General features: G+C 42.1%; 1 protein-coding gene across 1 annotated transcript in view; it reads right to left on the bottom strand.

Moving 5' to 3' along the window:
- TBC1D30 (TBC1 domain family member 30) overlaps positions 1-22,068 on the bottom strand; it is a gene marked incomplete at its 5' end in the record, with an annotated part of 55,104 nt that overhangs the window by 8,874 nt on the left and 24,162 nt on the right. Inside the window, 7 exons of the mRNA XM_080363208.1 lie at positions 1,623-1,728; positions 4,635-4,803; positions 6,300-6,468; positions 9,805-9,990; positions 11,077-11,202; positions 14,684-14,749; positions 15,129-15,190. Of these exons, the coding sequence (XP_080219334.1) occupies positions 1,623-1,728; positions 4,635-4,803; positions 6,300-6,468; positions 9,805-9,990; positions 11,077-11,202; positions 14,684-14,749; positions 15,129-15,190 (884 nt within the window). The remainder of the gene's footprint in view (positions 1-1,622; positions 1,729-4,634; positions 4,804-6,299; positions 6,469-9,804; positions 9,991-11,076; positions 11,203-14,683; positions 14,750-15,128; positions 15,191-22,068) is intronic.

The following is a 22,068-nucleotide window of genomic DNA, read 5'->3' as shown; positions in this document are numbered from 1 at the left end:
CTGCCAGTGCCTGACTTTGCCTTGAAGAACGTTACCTAAACTACAGCATGGTTTCTTCAACTAAGAGGACACATAAACCAGACACTCTGCTTGTCTGCACAGAAAATTTAAACCAGCCACATTCTCCATACCAATGGCAATGTTATCCTGCCTTAATGCTCCTGTCCATGTCACAAAATACACATGTATGCTTTGAATACACAAATACTTTGCACCAAGCGCTTATTTTTTACTGAAACACAAGAAGACTGATAGTTTAGTATACTTGTAATTGCAACAGTTAAGAAAACAAAGTCATCCTTCCATTCCTCCAACCAGTAAGTTATTATATCTATGCCTTATCTCTGTTACACACAACAGCGAAGAAAGAAATCCACACTGAGTCACTAAAGCCCACTTCAGCTTTCCCAACATTATTCTTTGTCACCAATGCCACATCTTGATTTCGTACTGCACTTGAGACCAGGAATTGAAACACAGTGAACACAAGGAGGCGTCAGCTTGGGCCACCTTCCTCTTGCATCCTCAGTCTCTGAGCTGCCTTGTGAGAAACCTTAAGGCCTATTTAAACAGCATGGAGTACCTCTGAGCAGCTGTATTGCCATTTTTGAAGCAAAACAAAGCCACAGTGCTCACCTCTCTCATTCCTAGAGCTCCCTCATTAAACAAAACAATAGCAGTAACAAAAGAAAAAAAATCTGAAACTGATCCTTTACTTCAGAGCAGTACTTCACCTGACAATTTGAAATGTATTATCCCAGACAGACAAGTTTTGCTTCCAAAAAGGGGTAACAGAAGTCATCTCTTAACTACTGTAATAAACACATCCAACTTCATATAGTGAGACTGACTTTATTTTCAGATTATGTGCTCTGTATTTGCACCCATTTAATCACTGTACTCTAACTCATCAAAAGCAAAGTTCCAGAACTGTAGCACGAAGATTTCATAAAACATCTAAGTAGACAACACCTCAAGGTTATCAGAAAAAAAAAAGTTTAAAAGTGTAAGTGCATATCAATACAATCACAGCTGTAACACTAAAGGCCTATTCCCAGAACAATGTGGATCTTTATTCTCAGACAATGACGTATGCTTTAAGAATTCAGAGACTGCAATTATCTACAGATGTCTTTGTTTATAGTTCACTGACAACTATTCATAGCTTTTATTTTTTAAATCATGAAGGATATCTTTTTCCCTTCTCACTCAATAAACTCATCTCCCAGCATCTGCAGAATGAAAAGGACACAATGTCATAAACAACCAGCCCAAACACAGAACACCCTAAAAATTCTGACTACTAAAAGATTCTACATCTTGCTTGTGTAAATCCAACTGGACACTGTATCAAAACAAACTCTGAACTACCAACATACAACCAATTTTTATCAAATGAAGCCTACTTGTTCTCCATACTTAATGTATAAGATTAGATTTTAGCTTTAACTGCAGGTCATCTCTGTTTCATTGACATGCTAGCTCAATTCAGTTACCTTATACTTTTATTCTTGGGAGAGTTTAGGTTTCTGCAGTATCTGAACAAAAATGTAATACGTTAGAATTAGGCACCTAACGGATGCACAGAAAATACAAACAATAATTATATCACAATTACTCACCTGCATGAGTTCGTTGCTGTCAATCAGACTGTCTTCCAGCATCTCCTGGGTCAGCTTGCCCATGGTACTGTAAAACTCATCTGCAGTTTCACAACACTCTATTTGCCTACATCAAAATACACGTTGGGTTTTTTTATTTTAATGTGATTATACACCTCCAAAACAAAAACAAATTTTCTGGCATCATGAAATATGTGTTTCCATTAGTCACCTTAGTTGCAAAGTTTACTGCATTCCTCCCTACACTTTCAAATTAAAAGAAAACCTGTGCACATCACATCGGAAGTACCAGTGCAGTAAAAGGAGGTACTGAGCACAGTTTACTGTCCTGACTGCTTATGGTGAAGGATTCATGTGTGTCCAGGGAGGTTATTACCTGTGCCTCTTTCACTTCTACAGCACAAGAATCAATAAATCCTGCCTCCTACTAGCACAAGGGAGCTCTCCTATCAGCTCCAAAAAGGAGCACAAATATTTCTTGACTGCCTCATCACCCATTCTTTGGGCGAATTCACTGGTTGAACTGTCTTTATGTCAGATGGGAAGATATTCGCTAGCCAGAAAACATTCATATGGAGTACATTAAATATAGATGTATTTATACATGTCATAGTATTCAAAAGAGCTGAACTCACATAATGCAGAACGAAGGAAAATTCACTCATATCCTGCATACTTGTGAAAGCTATTTGGAAATTAAGATAATAAGTTGGTTTTACTTTTTGATTGTTGATGTTGTTTTGGTGTTGTTTTTGTTTTGAGGTTTGCTTGGTGGTTTGTGGTTTTTTTTGGTGGGGTGTTGGTCATTTTGTTTTAGTTTTCCACACTTTGGATTTCTAAAATCAAAGAATCACTCCCAGAGTATCAGCTAGAGGAAGAGATATATGAGTAATAAGTTTTGTGAGTTGCTGTTCTACATACATTAGTGTCAGGCACTAAACATCCTCTCCTGTCAAGTGAAAAATTTGTACAACTTCTATCCCAAACATGTGTACTGCTGGCTACATATTGTAGCCTCCCCTGTAAAATACAGCTGCTATAATGATAAAAAAAAGTACATGGTCTTTTTTCCTAAGGATTAGAAGAGGAAGCTTCCCTTGATCTTCACTGTCAATCAAGAGCAACCACTGAACTATGAAACTCCTACTGGAATCTTAACATAGTTTAGCTAAAAGAATGATTAAGCAGTAAAAAGACAAAGCATAGAAACAATGGGTATGTGGCAAATTATCACAAACTTTCTGCTTACCTTCCCTGATACCTTCAGTCTCTCATGACCTCCACATATGCCTTCTCTACTGCATCTATTTTTAACCCCCCCCATTCCTTCAGTCTCCCTCAAAACAGAAGCGTGATGGAACCACCCACATTTTAGGAAAAGCACTTCTCACCCCATTTTCATGTATAGAAAGATAATCTTGAGAAGTATGAAAATCATGAGACCATGATCACTGTTCCAGGCCCAACTTTTTAAATTCCCCTGTTCTATTCCTAGTGGAGAAGAAAGGAACAAAATCACAATCTTCTCCCAGCAAAGACATAGTACCCCACCTTTTACTTCCTTATCTCATTTGAAATCATTAATCACAAGCTTACTGAGTTTCAATTCTTGTTCAGTTTTAGTGATTCATCTTCTTCTGGATCCCTAGTTACCACTCCAGTGTCCCTTTCTGTTAATTACCCCTAAATCTGCCAGATGATCTCGCCTTCCCCACAAAAAATAGTTACAAGGTGTGCAGTGTGATGAGCTTATTCTTTTGCATCTATTCTTATAGATTTCTTCATGATGTTTCCTCCAATTTATGTAAAACACATTTCATGTTTGCCTTAATTTACATTGCAAAATCTTCAAAGCAATGACTTTTTTATGATGTTATGAGTTGAAACATTTTTAATTACAGCTTTTAAGTGCACAGAGACCCACTGCAATGGACCTTTTATCTAAAGGTATAGTACACAGTAATAGAGCACAAAGGGACTACATGTAGCTTAATCGTAATGCAAATGATTCATGCAAGTTTCATTCATGAGCTGAACAAATAAAGCTCCTAGGAGATTATTCTAATTATTATTCTTCAGATAAGAAATTAAATATGCTGAGCAAAGTCTCTTACAATGCTACTGGCCTGCAGTGCTAAGTTATTCAGCCATAAAAAAAGAAATTAAACCTCCAAAGACAGAGCTGAACATAAATCCCAGTGGTTCAATCTCAGGGAAAAAAAGGAAGATAAGTGTTAATATCATCACAAGAAAAAATTTATGCAGCTGCTGACATCAGCTGAAAAAAGTTTCCAGCTGAACTAACATCTCCTCGACCTGTCACAGCTCACACTTGTCACTGAAGTCAGTGACAAAACCCATTTCTCCAGGAGCACTGTCCACTCTTTGGAAAGCCAGTATTTGCTATGACAACAGAGGAGTTTAGAAGAATTAACCACCTCCTGTGTTTTCTACTATGTCGTGAGTTTCCAAGGCCATAAAGGACTCTATAGAAACTGAGCTGGGAAAGAAAATGTGTTTGCAGGCCTTAACAAAAAAGAACTGAACTCTTTCTTGGGGTATAGCCCAGGGGCTCAAATCTTTAAGTCTCCTGAAGTGAAAATAATAGAATTAACATACTCAGCTTCAGGTACTCAACTAAATTACCCACTCACCCTCATGTCTCTCTGTGTGTCTTTCCATAGAGTATTTACCAGCTCCCTCAGAGGTCTATGTTCTGGAAAGACCGACCAACGTTTTAGCTTATCATGAAGACATTATACACAGACAATGCAAACAAGTGGAGACATTTCCTGCAGGAAGGGACAAGTCATTATCACGCCCATTCTGACACGATGTCAGAAGCATGTTTTTGGGGAAGCCACAGAGACACTCTGCGTAGCTTTTTTAAAGCAGAATCACTCTCTCAAAAGATTGAATCTTGTTTAGAATTGAGAACATGCTCTTCAGAGCCACATAATTTACACACATACTCATACTGAATAGAAAAATCAGATAAAAATGACCACTTACTCTCCTAACTTTGCCCAGATGGCCAAAGCTACTCTCAGTATAATTTCAGAGCCTTCAAAGAATACTGAGTCCCAGATCTTCAGAACTGTATGGTTAGGCAGACAAGTGGCAAAGAGGGTCAGAAACCACTGCATTGTGAAGACATTTGTAAGTGGGGGTTCATAGCCTCCTGAAATAAAAAAACAAAAGCTTAAAGTAATTGTAATTTATTATTATTTTACAAGGAGTATAAACTGTGTACTGAAATCCACCAGCCATTTTAGTACCTCTGTTATTGCCCAAAACTTACTTAGCCTGCAGCTGCCCAAAGATAAGCTGAGAAAAAGAAGGACGGAAAAATGACACGCTTTCATTCTGCTGCACTGCAAAAAACTCAAAGCAGCAGCATCGGTTTTGGACCATAAACTCTGAAAAACACCACCACTTTTTTCTTTTTCCTTGTATCAGAAAGATTGTTTTTCCTTCCCCAAAGCCATATAAGCTAAAAGCTTTTATTAAAAAAAAAAGTAAGCACTGCATTTCTGCAGAAACTGATGACACAAGAAGTCTTTACGACCATGAAATTTAAGGTGCCTGCCTCACTGCCTCTGTAAAGTCCTATTTATTAATTTAAAATCCTAACGTACTGCCAGCTAGCAGAAGTAACTGTAACACGTTGTTTTCCTTTTGTCAAGTTTCAAAGAAGATTTAGTATTTGAGCCTGAAACTCTGAAGTTTCGCGTTCTTGTTATGCCGAGAGAACACTTTGTCCATCTGAGTACCAACCGAGGCACTGAAGGCCATGACCAAAAAGGCTGCTGCCTTTGAAAACACTTTCAAACAGCAAATACGTCCTTGTTACCCTTTGTTTGGTTTTATACAGTTTGGGCACAGTCACAGTTTATTTACATGGACTACAGTAGCAGATCTTTTCTAAGATCTCAGGGTACACTGAGCTCACAGACTGGGAAAACAAAAATCAAAGGAAAATCCGAAACACAAATCCAAATTAAAAAATATCCTCTCTGAAAGACTCTGAAATAAATAAGAGAGCTGTATCTTCTTTAAGAGAAGTCTGGAGGGAAAGCTATACCAGGAACAAAACAAAAACAACCAAACAAAAAAAACACCACACACAACAAACCAACCAAAAACCACAAAACCACCAACCACACACAAAAAGCCAATTTTGAGACAGTAACCCAAGAAGTACCTCTGAGTTTCGCACCTGTGTAACGCTAAGCATCCAGGTGAAAAAATAATACTAACCAGCCACCACTGGCTCTCACATTGTAAGTCTTCCCAGAACAGTTGTGTTAGGCAGCAACTACAAGCAGCAATGGTAGGATGGGTATGTTGAGCTAAGGGAAGAAACAATCTTTTCAAGGTAGCCCTTGTACTAAGCTGTGCGTTACAGTGTTGTCACTCCATATATTTCATGTCCTTGTCAACACAATTCTGTTTGCAGTTAATGGTGAGACCAAATTATTTCCCCTTTATTTTTTCCCAAGAGCACCACCTATTTATGTTAAGGTTATCAATAATGGAAACCTACATCTTTAACAATTTAAAACACATATTCCAAGCAATAAACTCATGCAAACATTTAAAGAACTGGTTTTAGACCAGCAGTTGGATGAAAAAAACAGCAAAAAGGAATTTAATAGCATTTTCTGTTGAACCTACCTCCACTTTCTCTGTTAGCAGCTCTTTGCAGGGTGTCTAAGTGCTGGGACAGTTCAGGAAGCTTCATTCGTAAAAGATCTCGGAAAACCGCCATATCCACAGAGAGAGCGCGGAGATTATTGACAAAATAGCTATCAGGAAGGACTTTATCAATTAGATAAATCATAATCTGTGGGGAAAATGAAATACAATCATGTAGGACTTACAGAGCCAGCTATTTTCTAGGAATAACAGAAAAGCAAACAGAATTTCAAAGTTCTCTGTTCAATAAAGAATGGCTTGGAGCCACTGGCAACACATGCCTCTGGTATCTCTATTTATACGGGGAGAAAACATTATCATTTTAAGCATCCACAGGTACTCTAGGTACCCACAAGCAACAGAATCGCAAAGGCCTCTTGAAGCTGTCCAGCATTTATGAGTCACTAATGACAGAAATTAATGTCACAGTAAGCTACGCGCAAACTGGAAGCATGACTGAAACCAAAGGCCACGTTTGGCACTTCTGATGCTGTACATTATGAAGGTTATTAGGGGCAGTCAGCATGGCTTTACCAAAGGTAGGTCATGCTTGACCAACCTCATAGCCTTTTATGAGAATGTAACAAGGTGGATGCATGATGGCAGAGCTGTGGATGTGGTCTACCTTGACTTCAGTAAAGCCTTTGACACAGTCTCCCACAGCATCCTAGTTGCTAAGTTGAGGAGGTGTGGTCTAGACAATAGAGTAGTGAGGTGAGTTACAAACTGGCTTAAGGAGAGAAGACAGAGAGTGGTAGTCAATGGTGCGGAGTCCAGTTGGAGGCCAGTATCTAGTGGAGTGCCTCAGGGGTCTGTACTGGGGCCAGTATTATTCAATATATTCATTAACGATTTAGACGAGGGAATAGAGTGTACTATCAGCAAGTTTGCTGATGACACTAAGCTGGGAGGAGTGGCTGACGCACCAGAAGGCTGTGCTGCCATCCAGCGAGACCTGGACAGGCTGGAGAGTTGGGCGGGGAATAACCTGATGAAATTCAACAAGGAAAAGTGTAGAGTCCTGCATCTGGGCAGGAACAACCCCAGGTTCCAGTATCGGGTGGGAAATTACATATTAGAGAGCAGTGTAGGGGAAAGGGACCTGGGGGTCCTGGTGGACAGCAGGATGACCATGAGCCAGCACTGTGCCCTTGTGGCCAGGAAGGCCAATGGCATCCTGGGGTGTATTAGAAGGGGGGTGGTTAGTAAATCAAGAGAGGTCCTCCTTCCCCTCTACTCTGCCCTGGTGAGACCCCATCTGGAATATTGTGTCCAGTTCTGGGCCTCTCAGTTCAAGAAGGACAGGGAACTGCTGGAGAGGGTCCAGCGTAGGGCAACAAAGGTGATTAAGGGAGTGGAGCATCTCCCTTATGAGAAAAGGCTGAGGGAGCTGGGTCTCTTTAGTTTGGAGAAGAGGAGACTGAGGGGTGACCTTATTAATGTTTATAAATATATAAAGGGTGAGTGCCATGAGGATGGAGCCAGGCTCTTCTCGGTGGCAAACAATGATAGGACAAGGGGTAATGGGATCAAGCTGGAACACAAGAGGTTCCACTTAAATTTGAGAAAAAACTTCTTCTCAGTGAGGGTGACAGACACTGGAACAGGCTGCCCAGGGGGGTTGTGGAGTCTCCTTCTCTGGAGACATTCAAGACCCACCTGGACATGTTCCTGTGCAACCTCACCTAGGCGTTCCTGCTCCAGCAGGGGGATTGGACTAGATGATCTTTTGAGGTCCCTTCCAATCCCAAACATACTGTGATACTGTGATACGTGTTCATGAGATTCTCCATGCCATTGGAAAGTTCCACTGTCCTTTCTCTGCTTGTTAACTGCCACAAATCATCTTTTTTCCCTCTCCAAAATGCAAGATACTGTTCTTTAAAAAAACATTCTCCACACATTTTACTGTGATGTGTTACCGTATGCTGCACTTCACCTTGTCACTTTAAAAGGTGCTAAATAAAGCAGCATGAGACATTTAAACTGACATCTGTTTCAAGTGAGCTCACTTGGCTACATGGGTGGTAATGTATTAACTGGATACTGTCAAACTTTGAAGAATGAACAAATGCAACAAGGAAATACGCAGAAGTTAATGTATATCACCAGCCCAACAGAAGAAGCTAGCCTTCACTTCAGGATCTTTTGCAATCTCTATGGCTTTTAATCCTGCAAGACTATCTTACAAACCATACCCAGAGAGCCCACATATGGTCATCTCATTTGCCTAATGGGATTTGCTTACACCTTGGTTACAATTTCAAACCAGCATCCTTATCCTTTCCATACAGCCTCTAATGCTTGAGAGGAGCATGGCACCTCCCTATCCAAGAGACAATCCTCCTTCCAATCCCTTTCTTTTCATAAGATGCCCACAGAAATAGCTTGGCAGACACTGGACTTCCACGAGCACCACCTTACACAGTCTTACTGCTTCCTTTTCTCTCCCAGCTGCTTGTGACCACATACCACCGCTTGTCCTTGCAAGATTTTTTGGGGCAAGAACAGTCTTCTGTTCCATGTTTTAAAGCATGTAGATCAGTAGTCAATACAGACAAATCAATAGCTTTTACACATTTTTGATGGCTTGTTTTTTGGTTTTTTGTTAAGTTTTAAGGATTGACATAAACAGATGATCAAAACATGGTACACAAGGAAGCTGGAGTTTCATATTTTATCAGACGCATTCCTGAGCCTTTGCTGAATACCGGGACACCTCATTATCTTTTAAAAATATGCTTTATTTTGTTCAAATATATTTCTACCAATGGAAGAATAATATAACATTAACTTACAACTATGCTATTTGTGTTATCATTAATTTCTTACGACATATGACACAAAACCCTAAAGAAACCATTTCGTAAAGGATTTTGCTCCCTTCCCACTACATGATATTACTTCAGAAATCTCAAGATATATGAGAGCACAGAAAAGAACAGAAACCTTTTTGCACCGCTGCAGTCTATTCTATTTCACTGGCATGTAAATTGTTTTGAGAATGCATTTTAAGCAAGCAGCTTCAGGTATTTACCAGTTGCAATAGATACTTTCTTCATTTAAAACATTTGTTTTCCTAGAATTTGCTTTAAAATGCAGCAGATTTATTAACTGCCCCACATGTTACCACCACATAAGAGGCTGATAATGCAATCTGAATGTTTCAGCTACCTATGGTATCTGAAGGCAGATCTGGGATTATGGGATAAGATATTCAACAGTTAGTAGTAGTATTCCTATTTGTTTTTATTATGGCCAAACCTTCATTTGTTTCTGTTTGAAAAAAAAAAAATTAACACTGATAACATTGCAACTGTGCATTTTAGCTCAGACAGGAAAACAAACAATTCTCAGATATAAACTGATTGACTCTTTCGTGTCTCGTTCTTTCAGGCTGTCTACAAAAGTCACACACTGGTTTATTCTAAAGTTCACCAACTAAAAGCAGTATTCAACACTGAAAAAAAAAAAAATTACTCACTTTCAGGGCATCCCCTTCATTGCCCTCCATTACTTCCAGAATAAGTGCAGCGAGTATGTTAAATCCTTGACAATAGCCAACAGATTTATTCCACCTGGCATAAGCCAGCAAAACGCGTTTTAATACCACTCGATCTTGCTCTGCCTCCTGGCCACAGTAAGAACTGCAACCAGTTCGGTGAAGGTCCTTTACAGGAAAAAAAAAGAAAATAGACAGAAAATATATGCATTTTCCTTCCCCTTTTAGTTCTCCTGCCTGTCCCAGTTCTCATCCCACCTCCACCCTCCTAATACATATTCTCAAAGTTGATGACAATGTTTCTTTTTTAATCTGCAAACTTTTAGCGCACTGAGGAGAAATAGGTTCAGCGAGCTCTTAAGTAAACAAGTTACCTAAAAGATGTTCCTAAGAAGTTGTCACAGAAGGTACTAACACATATTTACGTTTCAAAGTGGTAAGATGTAATAGCTGCTTAATTGAACAACAAAAGAGCAACTGTTTTTATGGAAGTATAAAAGAACTGGCAGGCAACTAAGTTTTCAAAACATTAAAAACAAAAATCAGAAACAGGATTCTTGAAACTGAAGTGATTTTTAAGTGAAATGCAAACCACACTACAATTGTTAATATCTCGTGAGTAATATCTATAAGCTTAAATAACCAAGTACAGATGACAATTGTAATAATCACGAACACAAAATATTTCACTCTGTGTATTCTAGTTAAGGTGACACAATCTCTCCTAAATAGAGTAATACCTCCTAAATATGTAAATAGACATAGCAATACAAATCTGTTAAGCTCTTTCCCAAAACTGTCCACTGCTTTAAATATTAAATATAGACAAAGGTGCTTCACCATCGTAAAATAACTGCAAAATGCTCAATCGCTGTCTTATAAAACATAGTTTCTAATCCCAGCAAACACTTGTGTTTGTTTATAGGGAATGGAAGGGAAAAAGAGGAGAGGAGAGAAAAAATCCCACTTATGTTACTCTGTCTCCACAAAACTTCAGTGTTTCTTTTAAAATAAGAAAGCAGAAACTGAGGAAAAAAAAAAAAATCAGTAACAGCATTTTTTTTCCCTAGTTAACACTACCCAGACTAGTGTAGAAGGATCAAAGAAGCTGAAGAAGTATTTTGGTAGACCAAAGGGAATTCAGGTGTAATTTTTGCCAAAGCAGTTGCAGAGAACAAAATAAACCCAAATTCCACCTAATTAAAAAAAAATCACTTTTCATTAAAAAATTAAAATAACAAGTTAGCTGGCTACCTTTACTATCTGAATGCCCATGGAGTCATCATCAGGATTACTTCTTTCATTGAATGTGAAACGCATGGTTTTATCCCAGTCGATGGCTATACTGTGTAAGTACTGATCAGCTAGGGTCAGCCAAACCTAAAATACACACAAAGCAAGACAACAAAATGAATTATTTCTCTCATAAAATATTAACAGTTTTCATATGTACTGTTAGATGAACCTCATCAGCTTCACCCATATGAGATCTGCAGTTGAGCTTGAAATATGCAGAACTGCATCTAAAACAATTTTTGCAGAATTAAAGTAGGCAGAAGCCCACCCTCCTGGTCAGTTCAGCCCTTCTAACCTCATAACCAGCAAGGAGGTTTATAAAAAGGTAACACTGCTGCAGGCATTCCTCAGACTCCATCATGGATCCATCTCCTGGAAACCCCACAGAAGAAATCTAGTGGTGCTTTTCTCTACCAGAGGTCTCTTCTGGTCAACTTTGCAGAAGAATAGCGTCCGGTATTAAGCATTTGGGACTGATCTGACATTATCACTTGGATCAGAGTAACTTACTCTTACAAGAGGGCTTCCTAAACTGCTGGTGCTACAGGGACTTCTAAAACCAAACATTTTGACTATATTTAAAGCCTAATAATTACCAGAGCATATTTATGCATCTGAAAAATAAAGGCTGGACCTTTATTAAACATTTGAAAAGTTCCCCAACTATGAAAGACATGAGGGGTCATACAATGACAATATATAACAATAAAGGATCTTTATTGGAAAGGAAATCGAAAGAAATCATGAAAGCAAACTGGTTGAGTTTTATATCGGCCGTTAAATCACTCAAGTGAGAAAAGCAATTCAGACACTTCCCACAGACTTAAACACTTAGATAGCTGTGTGATGGAGGAATTTATAGACAGCTCCCAGAATCTCATGTTTTCTGCATTTAAATGTCCCTTCCCACACTTTTGCAAAGCCACCCATGCAGAGGAATGCCACTGTTCTGCCTCCCAGCAGCATCTGGCACTACTGACACCCTGCTGATGTTGTTTGACTGGATTCTTTATCTCTGCCAGCCCCAGAAAACAAATGTCACATGCCACAGCAACAATGCAGACGTCACCCTGCTCCTTCTGCTGCCAGCAAAGGAGGCAATCGGCACGCTGTCAGCACAAAATGCTTCTTTTATTTTGGTATCAATCTTAAAATAATTGGAAAACCAGGGAATGGCAGTGAAAAGACCACATCCCTTTTCTTGTCACTATTTCTTTGGTTAGCATCATGTGGTCACACATGAGCAAACACAGAGAAGGGCAAAATGAGAAGGAGAAGACAGAGATCTGAGCTGCATGACCATAGAATCATGGAAGAATTTTGGTTGGAAAAGACCTTTAAGAATATTAAGTCTAATCGTTAACGTACCACTGGCACTAAACCATGTCCCTCAGAACCTCATCTAAGTGTCTTTTAAACCCCTCCAGGGATGGTGACTCCACCGCTTTCCTGGGCAGCCTGTTTCAATGCCTGACAACCCTTTCCATGAAGAAATTTTTCCTAATATCCAATTCGAACCTCCCCTGGTGCAACTTGAGGTAATTTCCTCTTGTCCTATTGCTTGTCATTTGGGAGAAGAGACCAACATCCTCCATGCTAAAAATCTCCTTTCAGGTAGTTGGTGACAGCAATAAGATCTCCCCTCAGCCTCCTTTTCTCCAGGCTGAACAACACCAGTTTCTTCAGTCCCTCCTCATAGGACTTGTTCTCTAGACCCTTCACCAGCTTCCTTGCTGGTGGCAGAGCACACCCTCAGCAAGTCAGCTGATGACACAAAACTGGGAGAAGTGGCTGATAAGCCTGAGGGCACCTTGGCAGGTTGGAGAAATGGGCTGACAAGAACCTCATGAAGTTCAACAAGGAGAAGTATAAAGTCCTGTATCTGATGAAGAACAACCCCAGGCACCAGTATCCACTGGGGACCACCCAGCTGGAAAGCAGCTTTGCAGAGAAGGAGCTGGAGGTCCTGGTGGACACCAAGTTGACCAGCAATGTGCCCCTGTGGCAAAGGCCAACAGCCTCCTGGGCTGCATCAGGCAGAGCATTGCCAGCAGGTCCAGGGAGGTGATCCTTCCCCTCTGCCCAGCACTGGTGAGACACACCTGGAGTGCTGGGTCCAGTCCCAGGTTCCTCAGTACAAGAGAGATACAGAGCTACTGAAGAGTCCAACAAGGGATCACTAAGAGGATTAAAGGACTGGAGCATTTCTGCTATAAGAAAAGGCTGAGAGCTAGGACTATTCAGCCTGGAGAAGAGAAAGCTCGTGTGAGACCTTATAATTGCATAGAAATACCTGAAGGCTCTCCTCAGTGGTGCCCAATGACAGGACAAAAGACAATGGAAACAAACTGAAACACAGGAGGTTCTGTCTGAACATGAGGAAACGTTTTTTACTGTGAGGGTGACCAAGCACTGGCACAGGTTGCCCAGAGAGGTTGTGGAGTCTCCATCCCTAGAGATACCCAAGTGCCATCTAAACACAGTCCTGGGCAACTGGCTGTAGGTGGCTCTGCTTGAACAGTGGGGTTGGACCAGATGACCTCTAGATGTCCCTTTCCACCTTAACCATTCTGTGATTCTATGACCTCTCCTGCTCACATACCACAGAAAAGTTCCTGAGAGACTAATTGGTGTGTTGGAAAAGAACACTTCAGGAAAGTAAAAAGGCTGTTAGACAGATATAACAATATGCTGGAGTCATAGATTAAAAATAAAATCATAGTGGTGTGAGGAAAACAATGCTGCTGTAACTCTTCTATTCCTTTTTACAAATTGGGGAGAAGGAAATGGTTTGGTTTAGAAAGACAACCAAAAGAAAATTAATAAGATGCATTGAAAATATATGGAACTACAAGTATTTTATAAAGCTTTACAAATATTCTTTTTATTAAAATTGCATGTTTAAAGTGAGATCATGTGAATTATTTAGCTTCATAGAAAAGATGAATAGACATACCTTTTTTAGGCTAGGGAACTTCAAACGTTGTTAAAGAAAGCAATAAAGTAAGTTTAGCAAAATCCCAGTGGACTCTTTCCTACAACAATAATTTGGTGCAATTTCCCACTAATGGTGCACTCTATCATTCTACATCACTCCTGACTGTGAGCTTCCCTAATTTAAGCAATCTGCTGTTCCCCTATCAAATGTTTCTACAAGCATTCTTGACAGCACCAGCATCTAACAACTTCACCTTCAAAAGTATGACAGCCTACACTGGAGATTTGCTCTCCTTTCAGTTGATCTTCAGCTGTGGGGGCAGCTTCACCGATGCGACTCCTTGAGACTGACAGAATGAAGCAATAACATCTGCACCAGAATAAGTTACCAAAGCCTCAAGCAGAAAGAGCCCAACCACTGAAAACACCATCTTTACCTGTCTCCTCAGGCTCTCCAGCTGCCCTGTGAGGTTATCACTGAATAATGTAAACTGGGAAAAATCCCCAATACAACTTGAACTTAAAACTTCCAAATATTTGTTAAAAAACACTCATAATATTGATGTCATTCACCTCTCCTGAGAAACTGACAGGCAACGCGTCCCACAAAGCATATAGGTCTACCTACCTTTCTCCGCCATTCTTTCGGTATGCCTGTCGGCAATCTGGCCACTGCTTTAAGCGCATCATGCCACTAAAAGCAAAAACATCAAAAAATATAGGAAATCCACCACTAGCTTAATGCAACAGTATAGCAACATTTACAGCACTTCAGACATACACATTCATTTCATTTTACTGCACACATTTCAGAGTTTAACTGCATAATCCACTCACAGGGAAGATACGATATAACAAAAATGTAATGTTCTAGGACACAAAAACTTATGAGATATCTGAGTAAACAATGAAAGCCTATTACATTTTCCAAATGCTAATGGAACAGCTCTTGATGCAATTGCAAATAATATTCTGACATTATGATGACAGATGCACTTTTAAACTAGGGCAAGCACCTTGACTGAAGAGAATCCAGTCCTTCACAAACTCAAGAAAAAAATGAATCAAATTACCTGCTGAAAACCATTTTGACCTAAAGATGGTTCAAGAGTGAATTTCAATTTTGTATCAACCCCTGGAAACAAAAAGAAAAAAAGTAATCACAATCATTCTTTTAATTTAGCTCAGAAGATAAAAATAAAAAACACACAACTGAAATAAGAACAAAAGATTTCAGCTACATGTTTCAACAACTATATTTCAACTTGTTTCTGTGATTTTTTTGTCTTCACAGTGGATTTGAGGCACATGTTAAGTAGTACATGGACAAAATGTTTTTAAAATGCAGTAATGCCCTCTTTAGTCTAATGATGTACTTCTGCACAACTCATTTCCCTAAAAATCATGGAGTTCACTATTCTACAAACTATATTTTTACACTGCAAAATACGATATGCATCCACACGCACACAAAAAAATATACATATATATGTCCATATATATACAGATACAAAGCGTTTCCTTCCATTTGTTTCAACTTCTTGACATTAAAATCACTCAATCCTAATTTCTAACTTTGCAGTGCTAAAATTATTTTATTGCTTGGAATATAAATTTTTATATAGTCCCTCAGAATGCAAAGCACATTTGGTCAGTATTCTCATTTAAGCTTAAATTTTATTTTAGCTTCACGAGCAAATGATTTTCATTGCTATAAAGCACCCCTGCTATTAGTCTATAAAACACGGTGTTACATAAAATGCTACAATTTAAAGTTTGGCTGTTGTCTGGATGCTGATTGTGGTGCTGGGTACAGCAGAACAGGTAGAACAGTAACACTTCAAATGGGCTTTTCCAGGCCGCGTCTCGAAGGGTCAAGTCTTTGGTCCTTCAAGCGCCGCTGTCCAGGGTGGTGGTGCTGAACACCACGACGCATCCCACCCCCTCCCGCTGGGCTTCTGCCATAAAGAATAAAGCCTTCCTTTGTTTTTCCTCCATAATTTATATATTGTTCCATATTTAAAATTATGTTATGAAGAGCCTCTTTTCTTTCTAGAATATCGAGCCAAACGGTTTTGAATATATATTTTAATAGCCGCGTATATTTTAAAATAAAACCAAAACCACACATATTTTAATCCTGCAAGGTTACAAGTATATAAAATCCATGCTAATCAACTCGCCAGCAATACTTAATGCTTTGGAGGACTAAGCCTGTGGGTCTGACAGAAACCCAAACTGTAGTGGCATATGCTGGTTATGGAATGTAAAATGCCTTTCAGCATTTGCATGCTAATGTAGTGATAAGTAATTTTAAAGCCTTACTGCCTGATAAATATAAATTTAAAGACAAAGCCTTCTCCTTCAAGGCTTTTTTTTTTTTTTTTTTTTTTTGCCTTTGGTGCAGGGAGAGGGAAAAGAAAGATAGATAATTCACACAAAAATTAGTATTGTGTAGAATTTTAGCATTTTAGAATTGCATCACAGATTTAGGGATCAGTGCGTTCATTTCCCTGCTTCAGATTTAAAAGACACGCTTGTCGGATCTAGAAAAATAAAAGCTTTGAACCATAATAGAAATGTCTTCAAAAACATTAAATCATTAGCGGTTATTCCTGGAAGTAACTGTTTATTAGTATTCTTGCCCATAACTCCATGACAGTCAGCAGGGATTTCTAATAGATAAATCTTTTCATAATAATTCAAAGCAATGTAACAATGTGAGTAACCTGCTAAGATAAAATTGTATCACGTTTGCTGTAAATGCAAAAAAAGTGAGTCTCATTCCCAAGCAATCTAGTGGTAAATACTAGAAAGCCCTAATACATACAAAAAGATATCATGACCAAGAACTCCTTTTGTTAAGGCAAGAGGTGTTGATGGGTTATCTAACACTGCCTTGCAGCAAAGAAGCCTTCCAAAATAATCATGTATTCATTTCCAACTCAGCAGCCAAATATTAATCACTTTCCCGTTTTCTAAGACTGAAAGATCTCAGTAACAACTTCCCTCTTTGTCTTATAAATTTAAAAGGAAAAATGCAAGCAGAGACAGACAAGTCTGCAAAAGATCAAGCATAGTAAGATACCACTACATGAACATCATGACCATGGATCTCACACAGCGTCCAAGAGAGCTGTGTCTCTTGATTAAATGAGACTGAAGTGACACCCTTGAAACTCCATCTACAAAAGTTTATTAGATCATGGCAGTCAATTAAGACAGGTGTGACAATTACTAGAAATTAGAATAATGTAAAATTATGTGGTAACACGAGAGTACATGGCGCTCTCTCTTCAGTATGGTGAGGAACCCCTCAGTCAGGCCATACACTGTAACCTCTCATAGAAGCTCTGATGTCTGTGTCCCCTTACTTGGTTCCAGTTAGAAACATTCCAAAAATCAAATTATGTGATGATTTTATGAAAGGGGAGGGAAAGAGCCATGGGGAGTGAGCCACAGGCCATACAGGAATGGTTCCTCACTCCTGCCCATTTTAAATAATTTACATTTCCTGAAATAAAAAAAATTACAACCTTGATCAATAAAAATCAAGTAAAAAGAAGCTGCAACACAAACAGTAGAGAGGGAGCCAGGAAAGGCTACTGCCACCCAGGACCTTCCTGGGGCATCTGCAGGAGGGCAACCAGCAAGCTTGGAGCAGCAGCTCACTGCCTGTTACTTGTTTCTGGCACAAGAATCACCCTGCTATGTGCAGTTTCTGCACTCTTCATCAAATTTGTCCTTGGGCTTTAGAGCTTCAAGAAAATTAATGCCTATGCCTATTCCAACCTCTCTTGGTTTCCCAGGCCTTCCTATCTTATTTTTTTCCTAACAAATCTCCCACCCCTGCACATACTTCTCTTTCTGCACTCAGCCCTGTCATTTTCATGCTGTCCGCTCTTGCCTGGATCATCACCAGCCTTTCCCCAGGGCCTCCTCCCACATACCATCTTTTCTCCCTTACACTTTCATCATGTGCTACGCATTACCAGCAACTCCCTTTAATTCTGTATTCAGTTGCCTTTTCCCCACAAACTAACTTGGATTCCCCAGTACCTTCTATACCCACATAGCATCCCGCACCCATCCAACCCTACCACAGACCTTCTATACCCATTTTCACTGTATTTTCTTGTTTTTGTCCATCCTCTATCTCTGGGCCACATTCCTCTCCATTGCGTAAACACCTGGTCTTGCATAAAAGACATCTGGGGGGAATTTTTCTTTCCAGCTCCTCTGCATGGACAGCCTAGTTCCTGCTCTTGGGGACTGTAAGCACTGTCACTACAACTCAGCCCTTTTACATCAAGGCAGCAAGGCTATAGTGTCAGTTGACATACTAAGTATTACCTCTAGGTCATAAACTTTCAACTGATGCTTCATGCTTAAAAATCATATTAACCCATGTATGCAGGAATGTGTTTGGAACACATATGAATTAGCTCTACAAAGGTACAGTTGTTTGGCACAGTCAAATTTCTGAAGGGTAGCAGAATGCTGCAATATGGCAAGTTCAATGCCCTTGCAACCAGGTCACCTGAAAGCACTGCAAAAAAGGCTGTTTAAAGGAGAAAATCAAACCAAAACAAAACTACAACACAACAACTAGCACCGTTAGCTTTCCCACGTAAAATACACTATGACTCCTGACAACAAAAGGTTGTAAGAGGGAGAACGATACCCCTAGGATTCCCAAACCCTAGCAGACTTGCACCGCATCACCAAACCATAGCACAGGACCACATCATGAGCCAAACAAGGGGAGAAAAAATGTTGTGGTCAGCCAAATACCTGGGTGAAGGCACCAAATCCCCACTCTTCACCAATATTAAACAAATGATGGGCCAAAGTCTGGGATTTCTTCAGAAAAAGCATAGGAAGATGACCTGTTCTGATGTATGTATATGAGCTACAGCTTCAAACTTACACAGCACATCACTGTAGGTTCTTGGCTGTACTTAAAAGCAGCTGTTGAAACCTCTCCCATGGAAAGCCAATAAATATTTTATGGAAAACAAACAAGGAAAAAGGCCTAAAGTAGATTCATGTGCAGTGGGAGTCCAAACTTAGGGGAAAAAATGGCAACATAAACTACCACCTTATTGCCACTTGTGGTTCAGGAAGATCCTTAGCCTTGCCCTGTAATTTATCTCTAAATGTGGGGTTTTGTTTGTAAAAAGAGAAATAAAAGTAACATTCTGAGTAACTCTGCATGACATCACTTTTGTCAAGAGCCAGAGCTCATTGGGACGTATCAAAACACATCTAAAATCTGCAGTTTACAGAAACTCCACAATATGAACAGACATCTGATACAGACACTAATAAAACCTTAGGTGCCCCATCTCCATCACTGTATGAAAGCACGCATCCTGAGTGGCATTATTTACTTACATATGAACCACATGAAAACCCCAACTCAGCGGGATTTCCTAGCTTTAAGACTATGGCATTTGTGGTTACGACTCTGATCATCTCCCCCAGTCTTTGTGGAAGTATAGATAAAAGAATGTCATTATCCAGATAACATAATTATCTAGGGTATCAGAAGACTCCTGCAGGAGCTGGGGTGCATGAGAATAACGAGTCAGGAAATGTACCTGGTAACAGCAATCCCATAAACGCATACCTGAATATATCTGAGACCTTATCAATAATAGCACCCGAAACTCAGCTCAAACACAGAAGCAGTCAGCACTGTGTGCCTGACACACACACAGCTAGTACAATGGGAAACTGAATCTTAAGTGTTTCTATGCTTTGTGCTCTCGTTTAGTACAGCTCAGGCTTGTGCATTTTGTAATGCCTAGGATTAGGCAAAGATCAACAGTGTTTTAGCTGCAAGTGACAGCTCTGACGCTGCAAATTGAATTTAAATCTCCAAGACTTCATAAAAAACAAATGATGCAAAATTTGGATGTCAGACAACTAGAATCTAGCATTCAGTACTGATGACCCACCAGTGCTGAGACCCCACTTCCCTGGAGAAAATGCACATTGCTGGCTGACCACCTGGCCCTTACAGGGTTTTGGTACTGAAGCAGGATCCAGAAAAAAACAGCTGCAGAGCTGCTGCCTTTCCCCTGAGGAAAGGCATGGTTACCAATTTAGACAACACCCTACCGCAGACAAAGGCCGGGCAGCAGGAGGGGGCTCTGGCACGTCAGGAGTTAGCAAATACAGCTGTAAAGGTGCGGCGAGTCTGAGGGGAGACCGCAGGGCCTCGGCGGCTTGGGGGTGACTTGGGCGGAAAGCGGCGGGGCCGCGGCCCCTGGGGAAGAAGGGAGAGAGACAGCAGGGACCGGGCACGGGCAAACGGCACAAAAGCGCTGGGAGGCGGCGACGCCTTGGGGAGGCGCCGGGAAAGGAGTCGGGAGAGCTGAGGAGGAGCGGAGCCGCGATCCGCCGGGTGGGGAGAGCGGTGGGAGCCCCGCGGAGAAGGGGCAGCGCGCTGCTCCTGCGCAGGGCCCGCGGACGCCTCCGGCCCCCTGCCTGGGGCCAGCCTGGCTCCGCTGCCCCCGCCGCTGGTGCCTCCGCCGGCTGCCCAAGCCCGGCGGCCTCGGAGGCCCCGCTCCCCTTCCCGAGGCCGGCCCAGCCCGGGCGGCACCTCCGCCGCCGCGCCTCAGGCCGCGGCCACGGCTCCTCCGGCAGGCTGAACCGCGCCGCAGCGCCGGCCGGCGAACCGCGGCCATTTGCCTTGGGCCGGGGCCGGCCGCCGGCCACCGCCCCCGGGGCGCGTCCCCCCCGCCCGCCGCGCCTACCCGCGGCCCTCATCGCCCTCCGGCCGCGTCCTCCTCGCCGCGCAGCCCCCGCGGGGAGGCAGCGGCCCGGGCCCCGGCGCCCCCCCGCCCCGGCTAAGCCGCTTACGGGATTGCAGCCGCCGCGTCGCCGCCCCGCCGCGGGGAGCGGGTTACCTGGCTCCAAGGTGCAGAGCAGGCGCGGCGCCGTCCGGGAGATGCAGCTGCGCTTCTTGAGGACGTTGCTGAGGATGGTGCCCACGCCGCCGCCCGAGCTCTGCCGCTTCAGGCATCGCCCGCCGCGCCGCAGCGAGCCCGTCAGCCGGTCCTGCCGCATGGCAGCCCCGGCCCCTCGCTGCCAGCGGTGCCCGAAAGCTCGTCCTAGGGCGGCGGGGCGGGGGGCATGGCGGGGTGCGGGGCCCGGACCGCGAGGCGCGGCAGCGGCTGAACTGGCTAGCGGGGATCTGCAGTGCAGAGACAGCGAAGTCGAGGTGCGGGAGAGAAGAGGAAGGACAAGCAGAGCCGAAAGAGGCAAAAAAAAAAAAATAGAGTTGCTCCCGCCCACAATCCGAGCATCACTGACTGAATAAACCAGCAGCTTCTCCTCCTCCTCCAGCACCACCTGGGATGCAGCAGGCGAAGAGGAGCAGCAGCTCCGGGTAGAAATAAAGGGCGCCGGGGCGGCAGCCGTGGGGCTGGGCGGCGGCAAAGGGCTCTATGGCTGCACAGGGACCATCCGGCCGGGCAACACTGACACGTCTCCCTCGGCGCTTGTTAACAGGGGCAATATCGAAATTTCCGCCGAGAATGAAACACCCAGCAAAGAGACTTCTCACGTTAGATTCTGGCCTCCGGCTGGACGTGTGTAGATAGTCCCGCCAGCCTTTCCAGAAAGCTGTGCTAGGAAGGAGTCCCACGAGCGCTACCAGAGCACGGGGAGAGCGATGGATGTAACAGCCCCTCAATGCCAGGGCGGGCTGGGGTCTGGCCCTGCGGCCAGGGCTGCTCAGAGACAGCCCCAGCAGCAGCAAGTGGGCTGCACAGCTTCTGTGTTCCTGACTGTCCAGCACAGGGACTTCAAACATCCTACACAAAAATAAGATTTTTCTGTGGATCTAAACTGCAACTACACTTATTATTAATGACGTGCCATGCGCTAAATTGTTAAAATAAGCTATTCAACAGCATTTTATTAGATGCATTTTCCAGTGCTATTATTTGACCTAACAGCATCTTAAAAGGGTTCAGTACAAAATTTCACACTAGTGGCTTG

This window comes from Nesoenas mayeri (genome assembly GCF_963082525.1).
Source record: "Nesoenas mayeri genome assembly, chromosome: 1".
NCBI lineage: Eukaryota > Metazoa > Chordata > Aves > Columbiformes > Columbidae > Nesoenas > Nesoenas mayeri.
The sequence above is the reverse complement of the archived record's forward strand: the minus strand, read 5'-3'. Positions and strand labels throughout refer to the sequence as shown.